Source organism: Tamandua tetradactyla, chromosome 5 (assembly GCF_023851605.1).
Source record: "Tamandua tetradactyla isolate mTamTet1 chromosome 5, mTamTet1.pri, whole genome shotgun sequence".
Lineage (NCBI taxonomy): Eukaryota > Metazoa > Chordata > Mammalia > Pilosa > Myrmecophagidae > Tamandua > Tamandua tetradactyla.
In genome coordinates, this window is record NC_135331.1 from 44,917,567 (window position 1) to 44,937,155 (window position 19,589).

The 19,589-nt window shown below is 35.5% G+C and overlaps 2 protein-coding genes across 9 annotated transcripts in view; one reads left to right on the forward strand and one right to left on the reverse strand.

The window, feature by feature from the left end:
* Nucleotides 1–19,589, forward strand: part of MED12L (mediator complex subunit 12L) — a 371,061-nt gene that overhangs the window by 279,595 nt on the left and 71,877 nt on the right. For 2 of the 3 annotated variants that reach the window (XM_077160783.1, XM_077160781.1), the window contains 7 exons: nucleotides 1,612–1,759; nucleotides 6,566–6,684; nucleotides 7,665–7,808; nucleotides 8,688–8,851; nucleotides 10,614–10,745; nucleotides 16,820–17,047; nucleotides 17,809–17,950. In XM_077160783.1, coding sequence (XP_077016898.1) covers nucleotides 1,612–1,759; nucleotides 6,566–6,684; nucleotides 7,665–7,808; nucleotides 8,688–8,851; nucleotides 10,614–10,745; nucleotides 16,820–17,047; nucleotides 17,809–17,950 — 1,077 coding nt within the window. The remainder of the gene's footprint in view (nucleotides 1–1,611; nucleotides 1,760–6,565; nucleotides 6,685–7,664; nucleotides 7,809–8,687; nucleotides 8,852–10,613; nucleotides 10,746–16,819; nucleotides 17,048–17,808; nucleotides 17,951–19,589) is intronic. The other variant, XM_077160782.1, reaches the window with a different exon arrangement.
* P2RY12 (purinergic receptor P2Y12) overlaps nucleotides 1–19,589 on the reverse strand; it is a 43,871-nt gene that overhangs the window by 7,350 nt on the left and 16,932 nt on the right. The window contains exon 2 of one of the 6 annotated variants that reach the window (XM_077160790.1): nucleotides 1,361–1,440. The exons of the other annotated variants lie outside the window; for them this stretch is intronic. The gene's annotated coding sequence lies outside the window, so the exon portion shown is untranslated. The remainder of the gene's footprint in view (nucleotides 1–1,360; nucleotides 1,441–19,589) is intronic. 6 annotated transcript variants of the gene reach the window in all.

Sequence of the window (19,589 nt, forward strand, 5' to 3'; positions counted from 1 at the left end):
CACCAGACCAAATAAGAAATGTATTAGTAATTCCGTGAAATAGTAAAAATTAGAGATTTACAAGCAGCTCAGGCCATTCAAATGTGCGGTCAGGTCTAGGGTTCCTTGACCTCTGTAGACATTCTCCCATGGTGAGGTCTGTCTTGTGGGAATTTGGGGGGTGGGGGTAGAGTTCCGGAGGAGAGATTTGAACACTCAAGGCTTTTACAAATGAATAGTTTCTCAGGGGAGGGGAATTGGCTCCTGAGTTTTTCTTTTTCTTTCTTTCTTTTACTTTTTTACTTTTTAGGCAAATTTGAATACCTGAACCATTAAGAATTATATGTGGGTAGGTAGCAAGATAGATTGGCAGAGTATACAAATGTATGTTTTTGGTTGAGTAAAATGAAAAAGGAACCAGTGAAATGGGAAGTGGTGTCCTGAATACAAGTATTTATGAGAGAGACAGACAGATCAACCTACAAAACAGGGAGTAAGAGGACAGTGGCATGACCTGAGAAAGGAAAATAAGCTCTTATTTCACGAGTGTCGAAATAAAATGCTACTTTGGGAAGAGCATACATGTGGGGCCCTTTCAGTTAAAACATTGAAATTTTCCAAATGAGAAGGATTTTGCTCTTAATTAACTACTACTAATAAGGAACATAATAGAGTTTATTTTCCCTAGGAGGAGAAATTCTTTTGTCATATAAGCTCCTTAGGATAAGCTGTTAGGGTAGTTAAGTGTCTTCTAGTATGGGCGAAGATACACAGAGAGTAAAAAGTGGAGGTGTACTGAAGGATGGAGGTAGAAATTTTGCTAAGAAAATGGAAGACCAGCATTCAAGAGAGAAATTTAGGTATGAAAATTCAGAGTGAGGCTTAAGAAAGATAATAATACATCCTGGACTACTTAACTTTGGCTAAGGAGTGTCTTCAGCAGTATATACATGTTTTTGTTATGTTGTGACCAAATAATTTCCTTTCCCATGTGGGAGAAAATAGTGCTTGGTTTCACTGTGTGTGGGGCAAAGGTAGGGGGTATAGAAGGTAGAGTGGTGGTGTCAGAACTCGTGTGACTTTCCAACTATTTACCTCATACCCAATGACACCTGCACTCTTTATTGTTTTGTCATGTTGAAATAAATGTAAATGTAACTCATATGTCATGTTGGAAGCAAATGAAATTTTTTTAAATAAAACATGGGGCATCTAGTAAAAATTTGTTTCCTACATGTAAAATATTTACTATTGCTGCATATATGAAAGGAAGCTTAAGAAATGGCATTCACTTAAGGGAGAATTATGACTAGTTATTATGTTACTTGATACCATGTTAAGTTTAAAAGAAATCAAAAGTTTTTCAATAACCACAACTTACTCTGTAGAGTACGCCCACATCAAATGCTTCTATTAAGACTTCAGGTCAGTTGCACTTTTTTTACTTTAGCAAGTTCCAAACTGGAAAAACAAGGGTGTTGTCAGAGGAGGTTGAAATGAACTGAAAAGTAGGCAGAATGCCACCCCTGCAAGGCAGCGTGGAGATGCTGTGCTCTCAGCGCACTTCTTGGATATGAAATGCAACCCCATCCCTGCAAACGAGGGTTTCAGAATGCATTTTCTGTTTTCCAGGATGAATCTTCAAGTCATGAATGTAACCAGCGTACAATCCTTCTCTACGGAGTCGGCAAAGAGCGTGATGAAGCGAGGCATCAGCTGAAGAAAATTACCAAAGATATCCTGAAAATTCTAAATAAGAAGAGCACCACAGAGACAGGGGGTAAAGGACCTGTGTGCAATTGCTCCCATTTTGTTGTCTTTGTCTTCCCTCTTAGCACAGTCTCTTTATCAGAGTGGCATATGCCACTGTCTCCAAAGTGTTTCCTCTCCCAAATGACTGTGACATTGGAAAATGAATAAGCACTTAGGTGACCGTTTCAATTTTAAGGGCCTGTTTCCATTTATAGTCATCTCTGTATTACAATAGCATATTCTATAATATATATACTTATTCATATATAGACATATAGGTAATTTTTATTCCCTACTCTTTTTTTATACTCCCCAAGTTTTCTACTGTGGTAATAAAGTATTGGGGGATGAGTTGCAAAACCCTTCGTCTAGAAGACCATTTCCTTCTTTCTTTACATAATTTTTCAAGCCGATAATTTGCTTTTGCTCTAGGGCATCACATTGTGTGTTAATTGAAAATCTTGTTTTTTCTTAGATCCTTCAAAAGAATAACCAATGTGGTGGCTACCTAGTTCACCAAATTATTTCAAGTTAAAAAAAAAAATACTGGATTTTTGCTCTATTATGCCTTCCTTACTTGGAATACTCCTTCTCAATGCTTTTTTATAAAGTTTTGGCAGTAGAGAAGTCTTCCCTTATATTATGTCACCACATTGCATAATTTCATGGTTTACATTTGTCTGGTTACTCTTCAAAGTTTGTTTCTTTCATTTGGCAATCAAATTATTTAAAATGTGATATTACACTATCATTACCTAGTACCACCACTTATTAGGTTTTCTCTAGTGCTTAAAACATGCTTTTTATACTATGGATCCGTAGTATAAATGGATTGATACTATGCAAACAGCATTCTCCCTGCACATAGTGTAAGCCTTCTCCAGGGAGCCTACTGTGTTATTCAGTGCAAAATAAAAAGGTTTTATGACCCTCTCAACAAGAGATCCAGTCTTTAGTCTGTAACAGGGTGAATTGTTAGTTTGTCTACCCTAGATCTTTCTTAGAGAATGGCGCAGATAAAAGTATTGCAAATAGCTTCTCTTTTCTCTCAAGAATGAAGGGCTCGCGTGTTGAAACACGTTAGAAGGGCAGCATGGTTTTCCGCCTGAATATGGTGTTCTCAGCGTCTGATGCCTCAGGTGATAGGCCTAAGTACACAGCGGGGAAGCTGCTTCCTTCATATTATTTGTATCACATTCCCTAACTCTCTTCTCCTGCCAGTTTAGGACCTTATAATTCACTGACTCTGGTAGGGAAGAGCCCAGCATCGTAGAAAGGGAAATGAAACCCTCTTATTGTTGGCCTGTTGTTTTTGAGCTTGAAAAAGAAAATGCCTCTAAGAAAACTGTCGATCTGTTGTTTTGCTGTTGTCTCTCTCTCAGAGAAAAGGGGAAATGAGTTGAATTTAAAAAATTCTGCAGTCGCTTGCAATGAAAATTTGAAACTGCTTTTGGTATATTTCTAAGTGGGCATGGATTTTTATCTCCTTTAGGTCTTTCAGTATTATATATTTTATCTAAATTCTTTTAAGGAAATTTTTGCTGATCTTATGAATTTCTTGGATTGGGAGGCTGAGGTGGGTGGTAAGGAGAGGGAAGCAATGTGGTATTCTTTTCCGTTGAGTCTACTTCCTTCCTTCACAAAGAGTTCTTAAGGCTAGACCGACATCTACCAGTCTTTGTAAGTCTCCTAAATAGGCACTTCCCACTTATGGACTCATGCAGAGAAAATCATTGCTGTTCCATGCTGCTTTTTGAGATAACAGTTATTAGAAGTCGCACTGTGAAATGGTATCCTTAAAGGAGATTTGCTTCTTTCTCTCATTTTAGGTAAAATTCTTTAACCAGAAAGATGCTAATTTGGGATGTACTGGGCTGCCTTTTAGTGGATATTTGTTTTTCAAGAATAAAATAGTACTTGTATTTGTATTTACCCATGACATTTTAGTGGATATTCTTAGTTTAAATCACTACTTAAAACTTAGTATACTCACTAGAAGCTAGTTTACTGTATTTCCCAATTAATGGAAATTTACCCACTTTTCTCAGGAAAGATGAAGACTGGTAAGATAGTAAAACAAAGATTGTATTAATATGTCTTTGGTTTCTGGTAACAAATAAAATGGGATTTTGCAGAACCCATCAGATGTTTTCTCACATCAGTCAGGCCATGCCTTGGGAATTTGTAATGTAAAGTTTACATGACATTTCTGGTTTAAAAATTGTAAAACCTCATTTTACGTTTGCGGTAACTAGTCATCTTCGCTAGTTGTCCGCAGTGTTTATTTTGGAAGGCATTAATGAAGGTTAGTATAATCTCAAAAAGGCCAAAACTTCTCAAATTAAAAATAATGAAAATCAAAATTAAGCAACAAAAGAGAAATAATTTATATAAAGAAGGCAAATTTTCATAAACCATTTGAGGCAAATCTATATATCTTGACAATTTATTACTCATGTAGGTCTCATTAAAAAAAAAAAGTGTTCCTATGAGAGCCACCATTAATTTCTTATATTTTTCTTTAAAATTAAATGTAAACTGCAAAAGAAATCAATCACTAATAGTTTTTAAATGATGATCTTTTATATGAGGTTTTAAGAAGTTATTTAGGTTGAGCCTGTTAGTCCCTTTTCCAAGGAAAACAAAGATGTACTTATGAGTTCTCACACTGGATCTATTTCCTCAAGTCCGTTGTTTTGCTTATTTGTTTTAGTTCCAGGAAGGACAGTCAGTAATCACATTTACTTAACTTTTTAAAAGCACATCCTACACAATTGTGGTGTGAGCTCTTCAGCTTCAGATTAATGAAAAATTTAAAAACTTGGATATTTTAAACATACTCATAATATGTGAGCCTTCTAGTGAAGGCAGAATTCATCCTTAACTTGAACCTTAGAGAAGATTTGTGGATAAAGAAGTAGGGTTGATCGAACATACCAGTTTTTATTCTTTGCATTTTGTTGTTACTCGACAAACGTAGCACAGTCCTCTAACTCATGTTACACAGATCCTCATATTCTGATACCCCTTCTGCTCTGGTATCAGAGTTGTTATTAATACTGCTATGAGTGTTTTCAAGGATGTTACGACATGCACAGCTTATTTCTATAGCTCCTTCCCAAATGAAAGAAGGCACGATGAAAGGTAGAGTGCTTGTCTTCGGGTCTTTAGCTCTTTAGAATCATGGTATTAGAAATGACCTCACAGATTCAACCATTCATTTTTGTTTTCAGATTTTTATTTTTATAAGTAACTGTGTTCAAATATTTAAAAATGGGTCTAATCTATTCTTAGATCTCATTCTTAGAGCTGTTGAGAGCAAGATAGTCCCTCTGGAATAAGGGCTGTTTATTAGATTTTTCACTTGGGATTTTGTTCAAATTTCTTTTTGTTAAAAGTATATAAAAGTAGTACTTTCCCATTGACATAGACAGATTAATTTCTTGATAGTTCTAGAATGAGTTTGGAATCTTGTAAGTTTCTTCCTTACATGATTAGAAACAGATTGTTCGGGAAAAGTACCAAGATTGAGTCCTAAGAAGAAGCCAGTGAGGCTTCCCATGATGTGAAAGTGTGCCTGGGTGATTTTTTTTATTCAGTGTTGATATCATGGAATTATAAAAGTCAGTTAGAAATGTTCATAGTAGCCCTTCTCAGAATAAGCCAAATCAAGAAACTGCTCACTTGAATGCATAAATAAATGATGGCACATTCTCACAATTGGAATACCATACATAACTGAGAATGAGCAAATTAAAATTACACTCACCAATGTGGATCAATCTCACAAGCATAATGTCGAGTGAAAGAAGGCAGACCTGAAAAGTACACGTAGTAGGATTCCTTTTCTGGAGTATTCCAAAATAAGCAAATGTAATCCACACCGTTAGATTCAGAATCTTGATCCTCTGGGGAAAGAGAAGTGACTGGAGGAGGCCTTAGGAGTTTCTGAGGTTCTAGCATATTGTTTTTTGTTCTCTTGTTTTGGTGCATGGTCTTGGAATCGAACTTGGGTCTCCTGCATGGAAGGCAGCATTCTACCACTGAACCACCCATGCACCTTTTTAAATGTTTTTATTGATAAATCTTTACACACATACAGTCCATACATGGTGTGCAATCAGTGACTCACAATTTCATCACGTAGTTGTATATTCATTGCCATGGTCATTTTTAGAACATTTGCATTCCTCCAGAAAAAGAAATACCCTTTACCCCTCCATCTCATTGACCACCAGTGTTTCAGTCTACCCAATTTATTTTACCCCTTATTCCCTCTATTATTTATTTATTTTTATCCATATTTTTTTACGCATCTGTCCACACCTTGGATAAAACGAGCATCAGACAACAAGTTTTCACAATCGCACAGTCACATTGTAAACGTAGGGGTGAATCTCCTTGGCATCATGGGATGAGACTCCCAGAATGGGCCAGGACCCACATCATGGGATTGAGAAAGCCTTCTTGACCAGAAGTGGGAAGAGAGAAAATGAGTCAAAATAAAGTGTCAGTGGCTGAGAGATTTCAGAGTCAAGAGGTTATTCCTGAAGGTTATTATCCATCAAATAGATATCCTTTTTTAGTTTATGGTGTATTGGAGGGAAGTACCTGCAACTGTTGAGCTGTGTTCCAGCAGCCTTGATTCTTGAAGACAGTTGTATAGCGGCATATTGTTTCTTGATTGGAGTCTTGTTGCCTGAGTGTACACACTTGGTAGAAATTCAGTTGTTAGATTCTGTATGAATGTTATACTTCAATAAAGAGTTTTCATTAAAAAGGTCAAAAGCTTCTATTAACTGGAGAAATGCATGTCTACTTCGTGTTTGTTTAGTTGGGGATGAAGGACAAAAAGCCAGGAAGAACAAACAAGAAGCTTTTCCAACACTGGAGACTGTGTTCTCAAAACTTCAACTCCTTTCGTATTTTGATCAGCATCAAGTGACATCTCAGGTAGCTATTTAATGTTGTTTTATCCGTTTGGGATATTTGTAGTTGATTAGTAATCTTTTATGCAATTCAAAAAGTTTAAAAAAAAAAAGCAGTTGAGTTCCTTCCAAGGGTTACCTATAAGCTGAGATGGGAGTCCCCCTAGAAAAGGGGTGCTTGGGCATAGTTAGTTGAGTTGTGTTAATGTTACAGTTTTATTCTTTTTTTTTTTTCCAGGATAGAATTGACCTTTTAAATGTTTATTAGAGGGAGTTGGAATGGAGGAGAGGTTTTCCACATTTCTATTTTATTTTGACTGTGATAATCCAATAAGCAGCTGACCATTTTGGAAAACAAAACGAAACAAAATCTTTTGTGCAGTAGATGTTTTCTGCCTTAGTTGGTTTTATAAAAACATTTCATAAACATATTTGGAAAGTATCTCAAACAATTGAGTTCATTTTTAAGTGCTAAGGTGTTTTCCTAAGAAAAATTAACTTTTATCATGGAAGTATTTTTACCATGTGAAAACTAATCTATAAAACAATTCCTAATGCAATACCTACATTATTACCTTTTGGTCTTACATTGCTGTTGATAAAGGAGAATTCTGTTGATTACTGAAATAAAATAATATGTTTGTATGTTTGTTTCTCAAGATTTACAGTGAAATAAAATAATATGAATTGAGAAGATACCAGATTGAATTTGCAAACCCATTGTTATTCAAATAGATATTATCTCAATTAATTAACATAGATAGTTCTGCCTGAAGTATAGTCAGCATCTTGATCTTAATGACAATTTGGCTTTTTTCTTCAAATAATAGTTATAGTAAGGCAATTGCTTGATTTATACATGGCTTTCGTTCTGGTAAAAATATGTTTTAATTTCTTAGCAGGGTCACATATATTAAAATGTCTTGAAGAGATAAAATAACTTACCTGAATAAATAACCATTTGGAATATTGGTCTTCATAATTTTTATTCTTTTGTTTACACAGATATCTAACAATGTGCTAGAACAAATCACAAGCTTTGCATCAGGAACATCCTATCATCTCCCTTTGGCTCACCATATTCAGCTCATCTTCGATCTCATGGAGCCAGCCCTGAACATCAATGGACTAATCGACTTTGCAATACAGGTATCAGAGAGACTGTCCTTTCATCATTTGTGGGAAAGCGGTGTTCCAATTTAAAATACTAGATTATCCAGATTTTACACATTATCACTATTTTAAGGACTAAGTAGATTACTAAATAATTGAGGCATGCTCACTCAACCATCTTCAGTCAACATTTTTAATTGCAACCATGTTCATAGTTTTTCAATTAAATAATTATAATTATTGCTAAAATATATAATCCTTACTTAAAAATTTGAAAGTTCTGAAATTTTTTCTAGAAAAAATTTTTCCTGTTCTTGTTTTTGTTTTGCTTAGGGAAAAATGAGTTTCTTTGTTCCGTGTAATAGTGTGTTTTAGGTTAAAAGCAAAAAGAGAAAAAATCTTATCATTTGACTTGTCCTATATTTCTCATACATATCCCTGAGATCACTTATCAGCTACTATTAGTGAATGGAAACAAGCAGTTTCCATTGATTGACCTGCTGGAGGAGTCAACTATGTTAGTGACAAGCAAATGATGATAAATAGCTTTTATAAAACGAAGGGAACTGGGGTGGTGAGTATGGGACTGGGGGGTTCTCTGAAAATATCCAGCCCAGGACTGTGGACCACCATTCGGTTACCATTTTAGTTTTGAGTATTTCCTGATTGTATGCACCTTGATGTCTAGACAGGAAAAAACTATAAGTTAGTCAAGGGTGAAAAATGAAAAACTATTTATTTCATTGGTTTGTGTTTCTGAGACTACTTGTGTAAGTTTATGGTCCAAGGGCGCAGGATAAGGAGTTGATCAGACAGTTTTATAATGACTTAGTGTATTCATGGTTTGCAAAAGTAAGTGTTTTTCCTGTTTACTTTGGCACCTACACTTCTATTCAGTCTTTTTTCTTCTTGCAGCTACTAAATGAATTGAGTGTTGTGGAAGCTGAACTGCTCCTGAAATCCTCTAGCCTGGCAGGAAGTTACACTACGGGACTCTGTGTGTGCATCGTGGCCGTTCTGAGGCGATACCACAGTTGTCTGATCCTGAATCCCGATCAGACAGCCCAGGTGTTTGAAGGGTTGGTATATAAAATGTTATTATTATTCAAATCCTAGGATGTGTAATCCGTCATGATATACTATGGTGGTGGTTCGAGAAAAATACTATATTAATGCTTGTTTCAATACAAAAATATAACATGGATAAAAAATATGTTTGCTACAAAACATCAGAGAAAGAGTTATAAGCTTGGAAAAGTATATATATATATATTTTTTTAGTTTCCTACTTTTTCTCTTCACTCCCTTCGTTCCTTTCTTTACTTTTTCCCATCCTTTCATCCCCCTGGATTTTAAGGACCAGCGTAGTAATTTGTTGTACTTTTGTATTTATGCTCCCTCACATCATGTTTCATTATGGATGGTGAATAGAAGATATCTTATTTATTGATATAATTTTAGTTGTCAGTGTTCACATTTGGGGAATCTGACACCAAGTAAGCTTTGCAAGTATTGTCATCTTAGAAAATTGGTTCGTGACTTTCGTTTCTTTGATTAGCTTTTGACAACAGTTGTTTTTGAACAAATGACTTTCTTGATTCTGAATCCTTATCAGTATTATTTTTCTTTTTTGGTTTGTGTGTATTGTTGGCTAACATTTACTACCACTAGCCCATTCTCCAGTCCTTTGCACATATCTTTCTAGAAAATAAGACGTACTATTTTTCTCGTAATTCCATTTTTCCTCCAATGCTCAAGAGAAGAATGAGGTTATTTGATTCCACAGTACCTTCTTTTGTAATCTAGCCCATGTAACCAATTTATACTCTATTCTAGAGTGGCATTAGTTTAACAGAAACTTTTCTAGGGTAAAGGTAAATACTATCACATTAAACGCTTATATAGATTATGAAGTAAAATCTAAAGCATTTCAGAAACTTTAAAATGTGCATCTTATAGTTAATAAACATGGAAATAAGGATATACATAATTGCTTAGTAGCCCTCCACTGTCCTCTAAGGATTAAATTTTTAGTTTAATTTTCCAAGTTAAGAAACTGAAATCTGGGTAGTGTGACTGGGCTCAGTGGCAGAATTCTCACCTGCCATGCTGAAGACCTGGGTTTGATCCCTGGTGCCTGCCCATGCAAAAGAAAAAGGTAAAAGAAACTGAAACCCAGGCCTGAAGTTTTTAGTGGAGTGGTGCACTAAAGGCCACATAGCTAATAAACCTCTCAAATTGAATTAAATGTCTTTCTACCTTGGAGCTTACTCTTACTTTTTAAACTGTGTATAGTAACCCATTAGTCAGTCATGATATGAATTTAATGGATTATGATGATTTTTTATATTGTGTAATTTTAAGTTCATTTCAGCATCATTTTGGCATTTTATGTTTTTGCTCTAGTTCATAGTATTAGTCATATTTGATGATAACTTTATATTTTTACCCTATCATATATAGTAGGAATACGTTTTCTTCACAAAACTGTTCTCGTATTTTGTTCATATTATTGTACATGTAAAATGTTTGTTTTACCTCTGACAACTCAAAGAAGTTGAGGAAGCACTGACTGCTATGATGTGGATACCTAGCAGACTTTTAATAAATGTTTACTTTAGTTGCAAAATAATTCCTTAAAGGTTATATTATTGATTTTTTTTGTGTTTGTAATTTAGCAACTGATTAAATCATCCATTTTCTTCTTTGTTGCATGACACTCTTGTTCTAATGGACAGCTTTTATCTGCTGCCAGGTCTTCCAGTCTCCAACAGATTCAAATGATAACACACACACAGTGGCAAAACTGTGTTTGATTTCTTGATGCATTTTTCTCCTCAGGCTGTGTGGTGTGGTAAAGCATGTTGTGAACCCCTCTGAGTGCTCCTCCCCTGAGAGATGCATCTTAGCCTACCTCTATGACCTCTATGTGTCCTGCAGCCACCTCAGAAGTAAATTCGGAGACCTCTTCAGGTTGGTTCAAGAGAATTGAAGGCATAGAAGTAGGATTATGCCTGTGTTTGTCAGTGACCAATGAGTATTTTTATTGTTTTTAATATTGTAAGCTAGTTGTTATTATATATTTTGGGCAGTAATCATTATTCTATTGATTTTAATGTTTTAAGTTTATAGACAGTACATTTTAGGTAAGTTATTGATGAATGAATGATGAAATATTTTGTATGCCCTTGTTTTTCTCTCTCTCTTCTTTTTTTATTGTGGGAACATTTATACAACGTAAGCTTTCCCCTCTCAACCTCTCCCAAGTTCACCATTCAGTGGGATTAATCACATGCATCCTGTTACTGTAATCTTACCACCTTCCATCACTAAAACTTTCCCCTCTCTCCAAATGCACGTATTATCCCCATATGGCATTAATTCCCTATTCCATCCCAGTCCCTTGCCCCTGGCAAACTGTATTCTAATTTCTGTATCTGTGAGCCTTGCCTATTCTATAATACTTTATTTGTAGTTATCATGGGGCTTAAATTTCATATTCTCGCAATCTCTTTTGCTTTAATATCAACTTAACTTCAATGCAAACTATGTTCCTATACCCCTCAGGGGCCTCCTTTCTTCATCTTTTTGCTCTTGTTACAAATTGTATGTCTGTTCTTTATGACTCTGAAACCACTGGTTTTTTATTGTATTTTATACATTTGACTTTTAGGTCCTATAGGAAGTAAAGAGTGGAGTTATAAACCAAAAATACAGTGCTACTGGCATTTGTGTTTACCCTTACTAGACATCTCGATCTGCTGTCTAGTGTTTTTTCCTTTCAACTTGTAGAACTCACTTTAGCATCTCTTGTAGGGCTGGTCTAGTGCTGATACGCTCCCTCAATTTTTGTTTATCTAGGAATCTCTTATCCTATGCCTCATTTTTGAAAAACAATTTTGCTGGGTGTGGAATTCCTGGTTAGTCACAGTTTGATTTCAGCACTTTAAATACATCATCCCAGTGCTTTCTTGCCTCCATGGTTTCCAATGTGAAATAGGCACTTAATTAAAAAAAAACTTTTTCTATTATATAAGATAACATATACACAATGCAAAGAAAGAAAGAAGCAATAATTTTCAGCGCAGTTTTCAACAAGTAGTTGCAGGAGTGTGTCATGGGCTACCATAACATCATCTCAAAAAGTCAACTGTGATGATGAAAAAATATTTACTCGTTCTAGCCTCCAATATTCTGGAGCAGCTAGAAGGAAAAATCTGAGATGATGGCACTTAATTTTATTCAGGCTCCCTCTCTTGTGGTTTTCAGAAATCTCTATCTTTGGCATTCAGCAATTTGATTATACTATGCTGGGCAATGGGTCTATTTGGATTTATCCTGTTTGGAGTTTTTGAACACCTTGGATGTGCATATGTCTGTCTTTAGTTAAATTTGGGAAGGTGTAAGCTGTTATTCCTTTGAGTAGTCTCTCTTTCTTCTCCTTCTGAGATTCTCACAATGCATGTTTTGGTCAGCTTGATGGTGTCCTGCAGGTTCTATTCACTTTTTTTCCTTCTTCTTTCTGCTTCTCAGACTGGATGACTTCAATTGTCATATCATCAAGTTCACTGACCCTTTCTTCTGCCTGCACCAATCTGCTGCTCAACCCCTCTAGGGAACTTTAAATTTCTGTTACTGTGTTCTTCAGTACTGTTTGGTTCCTTGTCATAAGTTCCATTTCCCTATTGATACCTCTCTTTGTGCCCACTTGTTGTTTTCTTGATTTCCCTTAGTTCTTTTGCCATGTTTTCCTTTAGGTCTTTGTGCATATTTAGGACCATTTTTAAAAGACTTTGGCTGGTATATCCCAGGTCTGTTCCTCCTCATTAGTAATTTCTAATGCTTTAATCTACAACTTATAGGGGCCATCACATGCTGTTTCTGTGTACGTTTTGTAATATTTTGTTAAAACCTGGAAGTTTTGATATTTTAAGGTGTTAAAACTAGAATGTAGACTCTGAGGTGCCAGTTCCTTAAGCTTATATCCAGCCAATGTAATAACAGAGATTTCCTTGAAGATGAGGACCTAACAACAACAACAAAGGACAAAAAGATAAAACCTTTCCTAGTCTTTGCATGTTTTCCTGTGGGAAAACATTCCTTGGAAACTTACCTGTTGAGTGAGTTCAGAGAATAGCTCCAGGCTAAAGTGCAGGGCCTCCCTGAGCCTTTCTGGGCTTGTGTCTTTTCTTAGGCTTGCTCCTATGGCCCTGGGAATTTTCGTCATGTTTCCATGAATATAAATGCCCCTCCTCCCTAGGAAAGAGTTTCCTCAGGCCCTGGACACTGCACTCTACGTCCCACAGTCAGCAATCTCTTGTCCCTAGCTGCTGTCCAACAGTGTTCTGTTGGCTGGATTCCAGCATCTCTTTTCTCTCTGATTTCCCCATTTACCTCCCCCCCCCCCCATTTTTGAGCTAACTTTTTGCATTTAATTTAGGTGCCTTTTATATTCATTGTGCATATGAGGCTATAAAATATGTTCATTTCCTAGCGACACAAAGAAGTTTCCATAGCCATATTAACTCTTCTGCAATGTTTCCATGCTGTGTTTACTCATGTATTCATGATTTTTAAAAAAATGGCCAGTATCCTTAATTGAGTGATGTTAATTCAATAAGCCATAAAAGCTAAAGAATGTCCTTATTCTGTGTTAGATTTTATCACATCAGATTCAACTTGCCTCATATTATTTATGGGTTCTCTACATACAGTTAGCCAATTTATTATCTTAGATTTTAAGTACTACTATTTTAAGGTCATGAGTTTATTCCTCTCAATATGTCTTGCTGCTTAAGGAACATTTTAGTGCCTGATAAGTTTTGAAAATTTTATTTCTGGAAAAATTTTATATTCTCACTCCCTTTATCCAGAGTTCATATAAAATTAACTTTTCCTTAACTTTAACATATTACATGTTACTGTGAATATTTGGCGGTAATTCCCATTTTGAGATAAACCTGAGATCAAAAAATTGTAGTTTTTGCACTTGCTATTATCTCACGTGGAATATTCATTTCCAGCTGTTTGCATGCTGATGTCATTTCATCCTCATCTCCACTTCTCTGACCACCCTATTTAAAACAGCAACCCCCTCAAAAGAAAGAAAACCCACAGAAAGCAGCAACACCCTCCATCCCTCCATCTTAGCACTTGATATCCCCCCAAAATGTTTTTACACAGGTGTGGGAAAGTAAATATTCATTTAATGTTACTTTGAGGAATTTTAAATTATTTGAAAGTAGTCAGGTGAGGGAAACAGTAAGTAGTAGTTGATAAAAGGAACTTCTAATCGGTTCTGGCCTGGCCCCTCCTTAGAATATGCACTTCATGAGAGCAGAAGCTTTTTCTCTTTTCTTCACTGCCTTGAACAATTCTTGCTACATAGTAGGCACTGCATAAAAAAACTGTTGAAGTTCCCAAGATGGCACCAGGAGCCTCTTTGACATCTAATTCTCCGGCACTGTGGTAGCAGTAGTTCAATGAGTTAATATAAGTCACATGCACCAGATGTGTGGGCATTCAGGGACCAGCTGTGGGTGGAGGGGTCACTTAGGGTCAGCAAGGTGGTGGCTCACAGGAGTGGTACTATCCAGAGTTTCCTTGGCAAAAAGATGGAAGAAAAATGCAACTTTCTTGGGATATATTACAGTCAGACATGTTTGGTTTAGGATTTAAGAAAAAAGAACAAATACATGGTACATATGCAGAGAAATTTCTATTAGTATACCAATAAAATATAATTGGATCTGGAGGTTCAGCCACAGTGTTTGTATAAGAGGAATATTTGGGGGAAATAAAGGCCACTAATCATGTCTACCATTTATCAAACTACTGCTTTGTGCCAAGCATTGTCCTAGGTCCTTTGCATAAGGATCATTAATCCTCACATAAACTTCAGGAATTAAAAATGATTAACCCCATCAAGTTATAAGTTAATAAATGATGGCACCTAGATTCAAATGTATTCATTTTGGCCCCAAGGTGTGAGTTGGTTTCATTACCCCACAAGGTCTTTCTGCAGTTTCATAAAGAACGTGTCCAAGGGTTGTTTACCTAATTCCATGATGATAGCTGAGTATGGTAAGATGTGTGAGTGATTTAAATGCCTACTAACTTTTTATCAAAACATTGAAGCTCACCGAGAAACAATGTAGTAAATGAGACAGGAAGCCGGAAAGTGGAGGGTGGGAGGGCTTGACCATAGCACCATGGTTCAGAAAACTCACACATTCCAAACGGAGGGTAGGTGGAGCTTACTGAATAGAGGTCTCAAAGCTGAAAGAAAAGTGGGCACTGAATCTGTCATAAAAATTCAGAAGGACAAGCAGAATTCTTTAGATTTCTAAAGACAGTCATGGATAGATTTTGCAAAAGTAAGTCGGGTGTTAGATAAAAAGAAATAGGGTTTTACTATTTGCAGAAGTTAGTTTCATTAAACACTCAAGCTTATTGGGAGGTAGAGGAAAACAGGGATATTGTGTTAGGTTGGGAACCAACAAAGAACCAAGTTTGTTTTTGTTTCATTTTTAGTGGGAAAGTAAAACAATTGAGAAATCAGTTCTAACTGAAAATGAATGAAAAGTTCACTAGAGAGTGTGGTAAGAGTAAGACAGGAAAGAGATTTTTTTTAAGTACTGGGGCCTATGTAATGTCCATCATTTTGAAAATTTTGTGACTCCAAATTATAAACGCATAGCCTTCAGTGACAGCTGACAACGTTTATAAGAAAAGAATGGGAGGTAGCTTAATATATTGTAATTGCCATTTAGTGTGGGTAACTTTAACCCTTTGTGTCAGACCAGTTCTTCCCAACCATTGTTCGGCATTAGAGCTACCTGGGAGAACTTGTGAAAAAAACCAAAACAAAGCAAAAAAAAACAGATTCAGTTTACTTGCAATGAGGCCCAGGAATCTGCGTTTTAAATAATCATCCCTGGTGATTCTGATAAGTTCTGAGGTCACATTTTGGTAAATATTGAATTAAACAATGTTTGTTAAAGAATATGGCAGTGGAACAGTTTACAGTAAAGAGTTTGCATGCCTTTGCACTTTTAGCATATAATTCCTGACTACTGTTTAGGTAGGTGCGTAAGAATAGTTGTTTCTTTTTTTTTAAACCACCATGTATTACCTTAACAACAAATAAATTTGGTCCCAACAACTTAATCTCAGAAATGACTTTCTGTTGCATAAGAAGCTTTTGAATAGAGAAGGCATATGTTCCTTTATGCATTTGTTATCCATGGCAAGTAGGTGAGAACAGTGAATTTTATGTGGAATCTGAGCTTTGAAATTGTGTAGCTATCCTTCAGCCTCATCTGCAGAGTAAGATTGGAAGAGAATACTTTCTAATTCACTTATGCTTCAATGTCTAATTCGGATGTAATTCATTGTTTTCATATGATTAATCAAGCCCTTAAAAATCTCTTAATACTGATAATGAATACAAGGTGATAAATTGTTAGGAATGACATAATTTTTTCACTCCCATAGAATTTGTGTATTATCTTTACCTCCTTACTAGACGTAAGCTCCCTGAAAGAGACCACACCTCTCTTTTTCACAGCTCTACACAGCACTTAGAGTATCCTTGACACACGAACTTGCAATGATACACTGTATCTATAGAGGAATAGTTTTACAGTATGTATAATTAGAACAAGTTATTCCTGGTATGTTATCTAATCCATTTTCACTTTTAACTAATAATGCTTTTTAACTACTGTTAGGAAAAAGTTATTGGGAGCCTTAGTAAATTGTTTGATTTTTATAGCATTTGAAATATAGACAAGATCTGTTGTTGTTAAAATTAGTAACCAAATGTCTTATACCGTTTTGCCCTTCCATCCAGATATCGAGCCACTACTGTATTTCTGGCACTTGGTTCAGTGCCGATTTTTAAGAAGTTGCAGTTATGAACCCATAATGTGATTTTTCTCTGGGAATATAAATGTTTCTGCAATTTAACCTACCTTCATATAAAATGCATTCTATTATTGTAGTTTTGTGTTTGTTTTAATCTCTTTTTCTTCTTATAATCTCAGTAGTGCCTGTTCCAAAGTAAAGCAAACCATATATAATAATGTGATGCCTGCAAATTCTAATTTGAGATGGGATCCAGACTTCATGATGGATTTTATTGAGAATCCATCAGCCCGTAGCATCAACTACTCAATGCTGGGCAAGATTCTTAGTGACAATGCGGCCAATCGGTACAGCTTTGTCTGCAACACACTCATGAATGTATGTATGGGCCATCAGGATGCCGGAAGGTAAGAGGGGTTCCTTGAAAGTTGTAATTAGCCAAAGAACTGTTTTCTTGGTGTCTACTATAAAATTTAGGTCATTAGTCATCGTCTGTGTTGGCATTGGTTTGCTTCTTTTCATATCCCTTTATTCCTGAATTCATCTCTGCTTGACCCTTAAGTTTTCTTAACTTGATAGAGTGCACTCTGCCTTACTGCTTGGCATGAAATGCATTGTAAACGGACTTTATGTTATATTATCTATTTACGAAACATGTATAATAAAAAACATAAGTAAAAATACTAGTATTTTAAAACTATTTGACCTATCACGGGCGGGCCACGTCAGCTCAGCAGGCAAAATTCTCACCTGCCATGCCAGAGACCCGGGTGTGATTCCCGGTTCCTGCCCAACCAAAAAAAATATATTAAAACTATTTGACCTATCTCAACTGCATAGTGACTTTAATTTTTTTATCACATGCCTTGAAATGTTGGTTACCTATAAATCTATAAATCAGATTTGTTCAAAAAATTAAAAATATGCTAACTCACATCTGTACTGATTATTGCTCGTGGCTTAATGGCATTAAACATTAGAGCAGAGGAAATTGATACCATTTACTTTTATCTTCTTCCCCAAGTTCTACCAGTTTGACGGGTGGGTGTTTATTTCATCCTTTAAGAAAATGAATGACTAGTTTAATGACATTCAGCTATGTGTTCATGAAGTTTATTGCATCTGAGTTATTTTTCTTTGTATAATGTTCTATCTTCTTCTTTTCCAGAATTAATGACATAGCCAATTTCTCTGCTGAGCTGACAGCCTGCTGCACTGTTCTTAGTTCCGAATGGCTGGGCGTTCTGAAGGCTCTTTGTTGTTCTTCAAATCATGTTTGGGGATTTAATGATGTACTTTGCACTGTAGATGTAAGTTTTCTCTTTCATTAGAAAATTCAACTTTGCCATTATACATTGAGTTTGTGGGTAGTCCTGTGTGATATGTTTTTAACTGATTCATCCCCTTAACTGAAATGTTATGAAATATTTTTTCTTGCTCCAGAAACAGCAAGCCACATTGTTGTTACCAAGGCCTGAATTAATGACAAAAATCTAAATATGTAAAATTAGTAGTTGTATATATACCTAGAAATGCCAAGAGTTTCCCTGTTTCCTGAAATTTCAGGGTTAGCTGAGATTGCATGCATATGGATGTTCCTTTCAGAGCAGTTTGTCTTAGTTTATCCCATGTGCCTTAGGTGCCTCATGGGATGGGACATCCTCTAAAGCAGGCTATATATATATTTTTTTTTTTATTAATTTTTTTATTGTTTAAAAAATATAGCAACCCAAGCATTCTTAACTTATGATCATTCCGTTCTACATATATAATCAGTAATTCACAATATCATCACATAGTTGCAAATTGATCATCACGATCATTTCTTAGAACATTTGTTTCCTATGAACAAACCCCAAGATTGGGGTCTCAGCCTATTGCTTTTGTTGTCTGCACTGCTTGTGAGAATCAAGAATTCAACTTGGGGAAGTTGAATTCCCCCCTTTCCCACCATTCCCCGAAGGGTACTTTGCAGATATAAAGCAGGCTATATTTTCAAGAGAACCACTTTTGCTTTTAATGCATAGGTTCTACTCTAAGATTGTAGGTTTTGTTGTGTTGCAAATACTGAGCCTGGATTCAGAGGGTTGGGCATTATTTTGTAATAGTATTTGAAGGTAATGAAAAAGAATGTATGTGTGTATATATATATATATATATATATATATATATACATATTTTAGTGATTTTCTCAAGTATCATGTGCATTTATGATGTGGATTTCTTAAAATCTCTCTTGATTCTTTATTTATTGTTCCCTGTTATCATTTCTTGGAGTAATTAATTTCTTTTCTATAAGGCAATATATTTTATATATAGAAGAACTTTATACATTTTTAAAATTACCTCGTGGTTGAAGGTGTGTTCCCTAGATCTGCTAGTCCATGAAAAGGACTAGGTGGACATCCTATTTCCTTTTTGTTGGTAAGATGCACTATAAATATATTTAATTATGAGTGTGTATATGCATGTATATGTCTATAAAGATACATATGCACACTCCAGTTCATATCTGTGGCCTGCTATTTCCAGGCAGAAAAGAACCCAAATTTTATGTTTGACACAGTTCTTTAACCTCCTGGTTGTTTGGTTACACTTCACCTCTGCCTCATTCTCTCTTCTGTGCAATTGGCGTTAATAATAATATGATCCTCATAGTTTTGTGCTATTAAGTGAAGTGAATTTTGTAAACTGCTAACCACCACGCCTGACATGTAGTAAGGCTCCTGTTATAGCTGTTATTCTTACTATTTTCTGCTAAAGTCTTATGAGATCTTTAAAGGTAGAAATTTTACTATGAATTAATTTTCATTCTTTTCTTCTTCCTTCCATCCTTCTTCCTTTTTTTTTTTGAAAAAAATTTTAGCAGTCATATGGAAACTTTGAGTTTTTTTTATAATAAAAGTAATTCAATTACACTAAAGAGTCATTATTCCTTTGGTATTGATG